This window comes from Hippocampus zosterae, chromosome 5 (genome assembly GCF_025434085.1).
Source record: "Hippocampus zosterae strain Florida chromosome 5, ASM2543408v3, whole genome shotgun sequence".
In the NCBI taxonomy this organism is placed as follows: domain Eukaryota; kingdom Metazoa; phylum Chordata; class Actinopteri; order Syngnathiformes; family Syngnathidae; genus Hippocampus; species Hippocampus zosterae.
This window is the reverse complement of record NC_067455.1, coordinates 7,530,697-7,544,161: the sequence shown is the minus strand read 5'-3', so window position 1 is coordinate 7,544,161 and position 13,465 is coordinate 7,530,697. Positions and strand designations below refer to the sequence as shown.

Here is a 13,465-nt window from a genome sequence, read left to right as displayed (position 1 = left end):
CAGCGTGGGTCTCTTATTAAATATCTGCACAGGCGCATTTGCATTCTGGACTCTACTAAAGGCTTTGAGACCTTCACACATCGTTCTCAAACAAACACACAGAGTCACATGGAGGACACACACGCGTTTGCATCACTTTAGAGGACACAATACACCACTGGTGTCAAACTCGAGGCCCGGGAGCCAGTTCTGGCCCGCCACATCATTTTATGTAGCCCGCGAAAGCAGATCAAACATGTCAACTTCCATGATGCTTTCTAAAATGTCTTCCACATGAGAAACAGGGCGAGAACAGGACATTGAATGTATGGCTATGTAGGAAAGGGTGTCAAAAGAGGAAAGATGTGACAATCATCCACCCGTCCATCCGTTTTCATATCATGAGGGCGGCGGGCGTGCTGGATAGGTCCCATCTGACTTCTGGCAGTTGTTTCCTCGAGATGTGGTTTATTTATTTATTTTGGCTTTTAATTAAACTCATTAACATTCGTGTTATATATATATATATATATATATATATATATATATATATATATATATATAGTGCTGATTTTATGCTCGGTTTGAGATATTTCAAGTAATATAATGTTGTTTGTTTTTATTCTCCTCCAAAGCCAGGAAGCTTTTGTGATTTAATCTCTGGATTACGTCTTCCCTCAGAGGGCCATCGGTCAAGTCCATTAGAACAGTTTGTTCAATTTTTAAATTGAACAAACTGAGTGTAAACTGGGTTGCAAAATTATTGAGAAATCTCAACGTTATTTATTACACATGACAATTTGACATTTCGGTACAAATCTTAGCAAGATGACACACATGATTTGCTTTTGCGGGCCACATAGAATGACATGGTGGGCCGGATCTGGCCCCCGGGCCTTGAGTTTGACATCTGTAGAGTAGAAGACGACAGCAGATGACTTCCAATTTGCCTCTCTTGCAGCTCCTGTTGACCGTGACGTCTTCTTTGCCCCCCGCCCCCTCAACGACCCCCCCCCCGCCCTCCCCGCAAGGTCTCCTCTGATTGGCTACCAGGCGGGACAGCGTGACGTATGAACCTCTGCAAAATGATTGGAGTGAAGAAAGAGGAAAAAAAGGCTTAAGGTGGCTCCACGCTGACCACAAAAATCTGTAAAGCATCTCCGGACCGGCTTGGAAGTCACCTGCAAGTCCTGGATGTCCTCCTTCGCTTCCTCCTTCTTTTACTCCTCCATCATGCGACTACATCGGCCTTTATAAAGCACATCAAGCAAAGGGATTTATTATTGTCTTGTTGTCGAGTTTGTGCGGAGTTTTTTGGGGGGGTTTTGTGTGTGTTTTGTTTTGTTTTCGCGAAGCGAGATGGAGTACCGCAGCTCCTCAAAGCCGCAGCTGTCTTCACGCGCTAACGCCTTCTCCATCGCCGCGCTCATGTCCAGCGGCAAGCCGAGCAAGGACAAGGACGGCGCGGACAGCACCATCAAGCCACTCGGTACGTGCAAACTGCCCAAACGGACGAATCAAAACATAGTTAGACTCGTTACGATTGGTGTTGTTTGAATTTCATTTTCGAAGTTGGTGTCAATCGGAGTCGAATAGGGAAAGGTGACATTATTTTCCCCGATTTTTGGTTCTTGACATTTTGAATGCAGATAAAATAGAGTTAGACTCGTGACGTTTGGCATTGCGCCACTTGAACTTTTCGTTTTAAGTTCGTATGATTCTGAGTGGAAGAAAGTAAGGGACTGGAAACAAATTGTGTGATTCTAAATCATTTTCCCTTGACATTTCTAAGGTGGAATGTATAAAGATGCGTAAAAAAAACGTTTACCGAACAAACGTTCTGTTCGGTACCGTAAGTAATCATTTTGCAGTGGGCTCTTCGGGGTTTTTCTTTTGGTGTCAAAAAAGTAGTTGATGACAACGTATTCGATGCTATTTATTATATTCATCGATGAACTAAGAACACGACAAATGACAGCATACAGTATATTATATCGCACTTTCATTCATCCGGATTTCTCGAGCCGTGCTGTGTTTTACTGAAGACATATAGCTCTGCTATTTATTGATAACTTCATACAAGTCGACTTTCCCTACTTTTGCATCGCTTTTGTTTTATTTTCGGTGTTACGGCGAATGACCACTTGTAATCATGAGTGGAATTTGTTTTTGTTTACGCGACAACTGCATTCGGTTTAACACACACAACAACGCCGTATTTAACGACAACGTTTGCCGTGTGAATTTTCATTTCGTTTTTTAATATTGAGTTAATATACTGAATTGCAGCTCCTTTTAGGGTTTGTATATAACGCTTTCTTTTTAGCTGAGCTATTGAGTTCGGCAAAGGAAATTATGTCTGTCAATCATTTGCATTCGTGCACATATCGTTTCATTATTTTATTCTCGGTTCTGTTTTGGGGAGTGATGCTACTTAGTGAATAATGAGAATTTAGTTATTGAAAACTTGAGTGTTTACACAATTTGAAGCGCATTATTTCCTTTCATATCTGTCTGTATCGCAACTTAAAAAAACATATGGGTTGAAAATGCATGCAACCTTTAAAAAAATGTTTAATGAAAAAAGCCAATAAGAATTGAGAATTGTTTCCCTCATACTTCAGTCATTACTAAAAAAAAAATTTAACTTGATGACGCAATACAACATCCATCACCGATGCCAGACACACCCTACGTAAACACATTTTCCTTTTATTTCCTTTTAAAAGTGTTTTCCCTCGAAGGAGAGAGAAAAAAAGAAACCTCCCTAGAAATAAATTGGAATGTGTTCTGGTAAATTTCTCTTTTGAAAATGTTGATTAATGAATTCAAAATCCACGTTTCCCTTCGCAGAGCAGTTCGTGGAGAAGTCGCCGTGCAGCCAGCAGCCCCTCTCGGACCTCTCCTCTTCATCATCATCGTCCTCGTCGTTGTCCTCCTCTTCGTCCTCGTCGTCTTCGTCATTGGACGTCCTGCAACCGCTGGCGGGAGAGCTGGTCGGGAGCGCGCCGCTGTCGGCCGTGGGGGCGTGCACGGAGCCTCTCATCCCCACCAGCCCGCCGCCGCCGTGCAGCGAGGAGATGGCCAACATCTCGTGTAGCCTCGAGACCAAAGAACTCTGGGACAAGTTCCACGAGCTCGGCACCGAGATGATCATCACCAAGTCGGGAAGGTGAACAAATATTTCTCAACAAATAAGGAGGCCTTGTGTGATGGAATCTTTTTAATTCATGAACTGAATAATAGTACACCTTCAGCAGGCTGGTAGCGTTAGTATTTTTTATAATATAGTTGTCATGCACTGTAAGTGTCATTTTGATTTTAGTTTATGATTGACAATGTAAATGTAAATACAGTGTGCTACTACTACTAATAATAATAATAAAAATAATAGTCATAATAACAAACATAATTCCAATAATAAAGTACATTTTTGAGGGTTGTCCTCTAGGTACCTCAGTTAATTATTTTTAAGAACACTGACAACTATACGTGTGGAATGACCTTTAATGCCCTTGTATGTATTTGTAATTGCGAAAAGTATATCAAAAATAAAAAATGTACATTGATATTTTCATCAATTAAAAACCAATGCGTTGTTAATACTAAATCATTCATAAAACAATTTGCTCCTTCATAAGACTATTTTTTCCATTTACTTAAATGAGCAGCGTGGACTTTTGGTGCCTTTACTCTTTATTTTCAAAATATTTTTGTTTGTCACAATTTGAGGACTTGAGTCCTGTGAACTGCCACCCACCCACCTATTTTTAGTAGTTAATTACTAAAAATAAACGTAGCGACTTTTATTGCATTCTAATCTTACCATATTTTAACGCCCATAGGACGTTTAATTTTACAAGAATGATAAAAGTAGTAAACACTGAATAGTTGGTATTTTAAGCTGCTTATATATTTCATACTCCATCCAACATATTGATTTTTCTCTTCAGTGTTCGACCTTGAGAGTGCCGAAAGACGGCACAAAAGAAAATGTCTGATCATTTGCAAAATGTTGATATTAATTAATCAAATACGTTGCTGTTTGTGTGCGCGTGTGTTCAAGGCGGATGTTCCCGACCATCCGTGTGTCATTTTCGGGTGTGGAGCAAGAGTGCAAGTACATCGTATTGATGGACATCGTCCCGGTGGACAACAAGCGCTACAGATACGCTTACCACAGATCCTCGTGGCTGGTTGCCGGCAAGGCTGATCCTCCTCTACCTGCCAGGTAAGGCAAATAGCAATATCAACTATAAAACATTTATCCCTCAACTTTTTGTTGTTGTTAGTATTTTCCTTTTCAGCAAATAACGGCCCTAAAAGGCATTTTACAGCAGTTAGATCCAACCAAACAATTTGATTGGACAGCAACTTCACAGAACCTTTTCACTAAATGTAGATATCACTCCGCTTCACAGGCGTTCTTTACTGGTCATATGATTAGCTAGCCAGCTAACGTCTCTTTATGTCGTTCAAAACCTGTCGTCGCAAAGTTGGATATATGACTTATAACAACATAAAAGATTTAATGTTCGCCAGATGAGGTTAACAAAACATTAAATGTACAATCTAGCAGGAGCGAACACCAGCTCGGCTGGCATGATAACGTGCTAAGCACTGCGCAATAGTCATGGCGTCAATTAGTAAATAACTTTTAATAATTTTTTTTTCCATCGTGGAGTGAGGCTGTCCAATACTCCGACGCTCTCCTCGAAAACGGAACAAGATTCATTTGATTCATTATTTTCGGTCACTGCTGGACACGCTAACGCCACGAATGCAGGAAAACTTGTGCTGGGGTAGCCGCAAATCATGACGTAAGCTAAACAAATCATAATTTGGTTGTCGTGTATTACTCTTACGTGAGGATGCAGTGTACAACATCACTTCCCTCTAATATTATATTGCTTATATTTTTTATTGATAGTTCATCGTATTTTGTCAGCAGTTTAAAAAATTAAATTAAAAAAAATCATTCACTCTTAATACACTATTACAAACATTTTGTTAACTCCCAGATCACTTCCTTGCATGCATTGAACATACTTAACTTTCCACAATTTTCCATGACTCTTGTTCTGAAATTTGTTGTTTACGATGTATTAACTAATAATAATGCAGGGGTAATGGGAATAACATGACGTACAATTATACTGTACACCATAGTCACTGTGATGAAAATGATTTTGACACCTCTGCTTTCATGGGCTGCAGTTGCCGTGTGCATTTATTGGAGTTGCAACGCGGTAATTCCCTTTATTTATTCTAAATAGATTAACAATTATCAATATATAAATTGAATACCAATGGAACGTGCAATGAATCTGAACACCAATTACCAATGTCAGACAAATTTTTTAACAGTGCATAGAATGACACGAATAACCAATGTTTAATTTTAAATATACATATATAATTTAAGATATTTTGTTATTTTTATTCTATCATAAAAGACCGATTAAAAAAAACGCAATATATAATTTGAATAATTATTTGGCCAAATATGAGCTCCGATTGGCTACTCCGAGGGCTCTTGGCCAATCAGAGGCGAGCCTGTGACGCCTTTGTTGTGCTGTTGCGTTCAAAGGTTGTACGTCCATCCCGACTCTCCGTTCAGCGGTGAGCAACTGATGAAGCAAATGGTTTCTTTCGAGAAGGTCAAACTGACCAACAACGAGCTCGACCAGCACGGACACGTCAGTTTGTATTTTGGTTTGTGCGTGCGTGTGTGTGTGTGTGTGTGTCACTCATTGTGCCTGTATGTCGTTAAATGTTACAGGAGAACATGCGATTATGATGAGATAATAAACAAATCATAAATGTATACTTGATAGGGTTCAGTCATTTTCATAATGTATTACATTTTTGACACGTTAACACGGCTCTGAGAACGATTTGTACATGCATTTGACATATTTTTAAGTTGTTAGAAATCATTATCTCTTGAAGCAGACAAAAATAATTATTTTTGAAAATGCAGATCCAATTTTTTTTAACATGTCCCTCCAAAATTCGGATCATAGCTTTATTCGTTTGTTTAATTCACTTACTTAGTTATTTTACTGCCTTATTGTTAGGCCCTGAAGCTTAGCAGCGGAATAAAATAATAATTAAAAATTCCATTCATAATTTGGAGAATGCAAAAAATCTGATTACATTTGGCGGCTTCATACCACCAGTTAAGCATTGATTTACATTAAGGGTCCAATGTTTAGTGTAATAGATCAAGTACGTTGAAAAGAAAAAAACTAAATAACCACCTACAGTTGGTGCAGTACGATATTCGGTTTAACGAATAAAAAATATTTAAATGTACGCGAAAGAGGAAGGAATCAGAAGAACTTATTCACATTGTACAGTTGTACACATTTACATTTTTGATTTCCATCACAAATATAACCCATTAAGTTTAAAAAATGAAATTCAAATACTGACCCGTGTATCTGGCACATATAAATATTTTATACATTTATATCCATTGTTTTCAAATAAATTGTTTTTTTTATGAGTTTAGGATGGATTTGTTGATAACATGGTTTTTATGTTTGCAATGTTAACCCAACTCAGACACGACCACCAAAAGTCCTTGATATACAAATGACACCTGAGCATAAATGCGAATGAATTACGGCAGCAAATGGACAAAAAGTCTGTAACTTAAATTGAAGTCATAACAAACGATAAGATTAATACTCAAAAGCCTCACAAGCCACTGGCACTCAAGATAAAGTACGACTTCCCTTTCTGACTCGATCCCGCTTTCCAGGATGTCGGACTGCCCCCTATAGGTCAACATTTGAACTACGCTTTGCTTGATCAACGCATCAATATCAAGGGACAAACGAGCCTTTTTACCCGATTAATTTCCGCACTTAAAAACGATCAAAATACCCTCTGTAGTTATCCGTGGCTCAACTGCGTATATGCTTACAGATCATCCTGAACTCCATGCACAAGTACCAGCCTCGGGTTCACATTATCAAGAAGAAGGAGCACACGGCCTCCCTGCTCAACTTCAAGTCGGAGGAATTCCGCACCTTCGTCTTTGTAGAAACCGTCTTCACCGCAGTCACCGCGTACCAGAACCAGTTGGTGAGTTGCCACCGCCGCTAGCCCCTTTCACACAGAATTTAGGGACACAATTTGACATTTTTTGCCTTAGGAAGGCGGAATCAAAGCTGTGTGTTACGGTAAGGGTAACGTAAACGTAAAGGGGGCTTGAAGTTATGAGTCTCGTATTTAGGCTGTGTTCAAAATCATAATTATCAACACTTTTAGCTCTTTTCACATTTATTTTTGTTACCCCAGCAGCAATTTTCGGTTCAAAAATTGTAATTATCAACAGTTTTAGCTCTTTTCACATTTATTTTTGTTACCCCAGCAGCAATTTTCGGAGGTAGTACAGTGATCCCTCACTTATCGCGGTTAATGGGGACCGAGACCTCCCACAAAAGATTAAAATGGGCGAACTAGGTCCGCCCCCCCACCCCCACTGTACAGGTACATGTGTATGACTATATATAATATTTATAAGGCCGAATTTAATGGTATACATTAAATTAACATTACATAATACCATATACTAATAACATATATGAGATACTGTATATAAACATGTATAAGATGTATAAGTTAGTTTAGGTTAGTGTATAAATAATAAAATACAGTAAACATGTAGTAATGTATATGTTGCTCTATGTGACTGGCTGTTTTTTTGCTGACTTTCGCTGCCTCTCACGGACCTTTTGCGGCATTTTCGCAAAATTTTTTGGGGATTAATGCGTTTGAAAAATCCACGATGCACTGAAACCCCGAAAAGTGAAGGCGTAGTAGTGAGGGATCACTGTATATCAAACGCCGAGTATAAAGGTCAGCTGAATCTTGTGAGTGATTGTGTTCAAGGTGCATTTCGGAATTAAGTTATTCCTTCGCTAACCCCACCTACGCTGTCTGATTGAGGCGCCTTCTTCCTTACTTTTTTCCTTTGTGCGGTCTGTGTGAAAGTTACTCACATGCGATCTGGGGAGAAATAATTCCTGGCTGGAGGTGTGGAGTTAAGCACCTTCAGATCTCCTACGCTGTAGTGTCAAAAGCAATCAAGAATCCATTCTTTTATTGTTCTTTTTTGGGACTTCTAAGTGAAGCAGGCTACTAAGTTGTGTTTAAGATTTCTTCCAGTCAGAAGAACGTTTCTACCGTCTCTGTGTGAATTTTTCTATTAGAGCAAAGTGGGTTTTGTGTGTATGTGTGTGTGTGTGTGTGTGTGTGTCCGTGTGTGTGTGCGCGCGTGTTTGCTTCAACTATGGTACCTAATATGCCAAGGCATCTCAGCATGTAAAGTAACGTAACGTGTTTGTGTGTCAGATCACCAAGCTGAAGATCGATAGTAACCCCTTCGCCAAAGGATTTCGTGATTCATCGCGGCTGACGGACATGGAGAGGTACAGGGAATTCTGGGAATGCCATTTTGTGTGTGCGTGTGTGTACGAGTGGGTATGTGGGTGTTTTTTTGCTAACATTTTTATAAATTACACCTTGTAGCACAAGCCATAGTGGACAGAGTGGCACCACATCATCAGATGTCTGTTATTGTTCAAAAAATATCCACCAGAAGGGTGCAGAAAGCCTCCTAGGACACTATTTGAGGTTAATGAGAGGCCCTTAAATATGGTGACAAGTGCGCGGACCCTGTTTAACATGAGTTTGAATGTGATAGGTTCATTCACAATGCAGCCACAGCTCCAGTTATAGGAGGGTGTGCACACTTATGCAAACACATTGTCTGAGTTGTTTGTTTATACTCGCTTTCTTTTTCTAATGTGTTGTACAGGTTATAGGTCACATTAATGGTGGGAAAAGAGTTGAAATGATGCGTCGATTTGTTTTTTAATATCATAACCTGGCATTTCGACAGGGGGGGTTACGGACTTTTTATAACCACTATTTTATCCACACACACTTGGATGTGGTGTCAGAATTGTATCTGAGGGTTGTGAATTGCAGCTGATCAATTGATCGTTGGGGAGCTGCGGAGGGAAAATGTGGTTAGCCAAGAGTGGGCATGCGGCTGCACTCAAACGCCCTTTAATCCAATTGGACGGCTCTGAGTGATTGAACCCAGCAGGCCCCGCCCCACCCTCCCTACCTCGGTCTCTCATTGCATGATGGGGTTTTGCCATAGGCACGGCCTGACAGAAACACACCCATTTGTACTGGTCTGCTGACACATATTGCACTTTGCTAACCTGATTGGAGGGAGGGGGGAGGGGGGGCGGGGATAATGTGGACGCATGGATGACATCATGCACGCATCAGGGAGACCATCACATATGCTGAAAAACACACACACACACACACACACACACACACACACACACACACACATGTACACACTGTGTCACTGGTCCTGACAAGTGCAGCTTGACAAGACTCAAATGAGCTAATGCACTTGGGGGGTGGAGAGGGTACAGAGACATAAACTCACAAATAAAAACTGTAACAAACAAAATAATGTCAGATATGATTATGGCACAGATGATGTTACATAGAAGCAACAAAAGTCAATACAAAACATAAATGTTAGAAAAAATATACTGTAATATACCATATACTGTATATTGTATATATATACACACACACACACACACACAAACACACAAGCGCGTATCAAACATCAGATTTTCTTTTATAGAGAGATGCAAATATCTCTGTTTGTGGGTGTGGTGGTGAAAGTTGTAAATACAACGAGATTTATTTCGGGCTGTTGCTCTTGGACTTCTGCTGCAGGGAAAGTGTGGAGAATCTGATCCACAAGCACTCGTACGCCCGCTCCCCCATCAGAACATACGCCGGAGACGACGACCACATGCCCGACGACGGGCACCCGCCACACGCCAGAGGTGAGTAACCACATTATTATGAGGATGACATTTTTTGGGGGGGGCGTGGAAGGATGTCCCATATTTCCGATGACGCAGCATGTGACTCATTACCCAAGCTTATTCTCACGTGCTCAGGTCCACCCCGGTTTGTTGCCATTAGGCGTTTTTGAAGACACTTTTGACCGCATCTGCTGTGTTTTCGCTTTGATGTAGAAATGATGCAGAGTTTTTTAGCAGTCCCCTGTAACATTTCAAAATATTTTGCGTAGCTTACCAGCTTGTTGCACCGTTTGAACTAACAACCGTCGGGATCCAACACGTGCGTTTGGGTTAGCTTTACGTGAAATCACTGGAGAATTTTTTGGACTGGACATGTCTTTTAAGATGTGTCAACTGGCGTTCCCACACGGTTTAAGTTACTCAGACTGTTATTGAAAATGGATTCGTGCTAGCAGTTAGCATGTCAACAAAACGCCGGTTCCTGTTGACGTCACGCTGTCTGATCCGAGTCGGCAAATTATGATGTGATTTTTTAAAAAATCACATCATAATTTTAAAAAACACCCCTATCCCTCCGAGGACTAAACTGAACTCCATCGTTTGGATGCGCGCAGGCTCAGCGTTCACGGCCTCGGACAACCTGTCACTGAGCTCGTGGGTGAGCGGCGGCGCGTCTGCGGGCTTCTCGGGCTTTCAGCCCCCTCCGTCGTTATCCGCCATGGGGCCGGGCGGAGCCGCCTCCCTGCCGCACCCCATCCAAGGCTCGCTGCCCCCCTACGGCCGTCTGGGTGTGCCGCTGACCCCCGGCGCCCTGCAGGCCGGCGGCCCGTCCTTCCCGTCATTCCACATGCCGCGCTACCACCACTACTTCCAGCAAGGGCCCTACGCCGCCATCCAGGGCCTGCGCCACTCCTCCGCCGTCATGACGCCCTTCGTATGACTCCTCCCCTTCCCAAATCTCGGACCATCTCACTCTCAACTTGTGTAAATAGATCACCCACCCCGGAAACTAGAACGAAAGGATGAAAGAGACGCCAAGAAAGTCCACGAGAGGAAAATCCTGGCGCCAAAGGACCAGAAAGCGGAGTCACCCATGTTGTCAACCAAAAAAAAAAAAAATAGTGGCGCCAAGGTGACCGTTAAACCGCAATCAAGCTTAGATGGTCAGAGACATGATGCAACATTGGACAAAGGACCACAATGACAAGAAAATAAGAATAATTGTACTACCAGAATAAACATCGAGGAAAGGTTAGCGATTTAAAAAGTGAGAGACTTTAGAAAAAAAGTCTGATTTTTACTTTAATCTCTCAGTGGTACAGCTACCCCGCCCCCAAACAAAAACAAATATTGCACAGTTTTTTCTCATGTAGTGACAACCTTATATTTTGAAAAAAAAGACATTTTGCTTGACAATAATTTTTGCAGAATCCTTTGTCAAAAAAAGACCTTGTTTCTCTCCCCAAAATGATGTATTTTGTTGTTTTGTTTAGTTTGTTCCACAATTTTTTTTCTCCCCCCCAAAATCCCTCTGATTGTAAAATTGTTCTTTTTTTTCGTATGATCATCACTTTCTTTGAATTGAAAAAAAAGTAACATCAAGATGAAGACTTTTCACCCCAAAATGAGACTGAGTTATCTAATAGGATTCATTTTTCCACCCTTAAAATTAAGACTTTTTACCAAAAATAAGATTTCGCCATTTCAAAAAGAAAAAAAAAATTTCCTCAAAAAAAATCCTCTGAATGAATAGTTGAACCAAAAAAAAGACCTTTTTCCTTGAAAAAATATTCCCAAACTCTTTTTTTTCACAAGATTGACTTTTTTTTAAATAATTGATTTCTTCGATCTTCACGTTTTTCACACATACTAAGACCTAAAAGAAATACTTAAATCTAAAAATAAGATGTATTTTCTCATAAGATTCCAAAAACTTATCTTCTAACTTCACAATGTCTCTCAACTTAATTCTCGTACGATTCAGACTTTATTCTTGTACTATAATCTTTTTTTTTTCTTTTCAATGTGGTCCTTTGTCAACGAGAAACTGGAACTCGAAGAAAACTCCAAGGATCGTCCAGGACCAAAAAGCTGATTCGTCAATCTCGTAAAAGTCTCCTGAGAGCTGGACGATTTAAAAAAAAAAAAAAAAAAAAAGACAAAAGAAAAAGAAAAGTTTGGATTATCGTTGGAACTCAGAGGCAACCGGAAACATTTGACGGAGACTTGATGTCAACATGGTTCCAACACATGTACAGTCATAAGTCAATTGAAAAAATGGATGGAAGAGCTAAAGTGGCTCACTCAACAGACAAATAAACACGAGCACGCATGCTGGACCAAAACATATAAAGAAGGAAAAAAAAATCGCTTTGAGTTGTTGAATTTCACGTTAAAAACAACAACGTAAACTTCTTGGCTTGTTACCATAAGCGAATTGGCTACATTTTTTTTTTTTGCGGTTTCATTGAAAGGGATAAGCAAGATGTTTCTGTCTTCCTGGAAATTATCATCATTATTTGATTTTGAGGACAGTGGATATGAATAGTCTACATACCCCAATTCGAATGCCAGGTTTTTTTTGTTGTTTTTTTTTGGGGGTGACACCCAAAAAAATAATAATTTCACTTTCTTAATCCTCTCAGTTGAAACGTTAATCTTTTTGTGAGAGACAGTAAACATAAACAATGAGATAATGTGGTTGCACAAGTGTGCACACCCTCTTATAACTGGCATGTGACAATGGTCAGACAACCAGTAGCATTGAAACTCTTGTTAAATGGGATTTTATGGAAATATCATCATTTCAGTGATATGGTAAGAGGATAACTTCATTTTTAGTTGACTTTCTCCACAAAACTGAGATCATCTTTTTTTTTTCTCACTGAAAATTTCTGAAATCATTTTCAAGGACGTCTTCCTTCATTTAACATATATACAGTAATATTTAACGACGAGTATGAATGTGTTGTAAAAAAAAATGTTTTCCTTGTCCAGGCCAGTTGCATATTTATTTGGTTTCCATGAATGTAAAATGTACAAATGACACACTTGTTTATCTGTTGTCATCTGAGCACCAAACAGTCCTGCAGTTTGTTGAATTTGTTTTTTTAAGTGCAATATATTTATTTTGTTGTCTGAAAATGTCTAATGTATCACCTTGAAAAATATATATCACCACCCAAATGCTGACTTTTTATTCCCTTGCCTTTTGCACACTGCATGTGATGAACACATCTACTTATTTTTCATGAAACATATAAAATGTGATTATTAAAGTTATGGGGTTGATGATATAGATGATACTGTTACTGTTCTTAAAGCTACAGTACCATTTATATAATTAATACAGTAGTAGTAGTAATGTCGTGGTTTAATGTATTAGTAGTTGTTGTCGAATGAGATTTACAAGTCGACCTTGGCAATAGTGTACCTGTACTGACATTACAGCGCGCTCTAGTGGCAAATTGTTTTATAGCCATATTTAAAACATCGATGCAGGTCATTTTAGCAGTGTTGTGTCCAAGGACCGGCAACTCGAGGCCAAGGCCGAGGCCGAGGCCAAGGCCAAGGACTTGGAAAATTTTCCGAGGCAAGGCCAA

At 39.9% G+C, this 13,465-nt stretch overlaps 1 protein-coding gene across 1 annotated transcript; it reads left to right on the top strand.

The window, feature by feature from the left end:
- Positions 1-1,333: 1,333 nt before the first annotated feature.
- On the top strand, positions 1,334-13,155 carry tbx20 (T-box transcription factor 20). The gene is made up of 8 exons (XM_052066035.1): positions 1,334-1,468; positions 2,833-3,151; positions 4,046-4,210; positions 5,570-5,678; positions 6,916-7,074; positions 8,347-8,423; positions 9,769-9,881; positions 10,478-13,155. The coding sequence occupies exons 1-8, from the start codon at positions 1,339-1,341 to the stop codon at positions 10,801-10,803; spliced, it is 1,398 nt and encodes a 465-aa protein (XP_051921995.1). The 5' UTR covers positions 1,334-1,338; the 3' UTR covers positions 10,804-13,155.
- The last annotated feature ends 310 nt before the right edge of the window (positions 13,156-13,465 follow it).

What these genes read in the sequence shown, in the direction of transcription:
- tbx20 (XM_052066035.1), top strand. Translation starts at nt 1,339, where the DNA reads ATGGAGTACCGCAGCTCCTCAAAGCCGCAGCTGTCTTCACGCGCTAAC. An exon ending in GATCCTCCTCTACCTGCCAG is followed by an intron (nt 4,211 to 5,569) that starts GTAAGGCAAATA and finishes TTGCGTTCAAAG; the next exon opens with GTTGTACGTCCATCCCGACT. An exon ending in GCACCCGCCACACGCCAGAG is followed by an intron (nt 9,882 to 10,477) that starts GTGAGTAACCAC and finishes GGATGCGCGCAG; the next exon opens with GCTCAGCGTTCACGGCCTCG.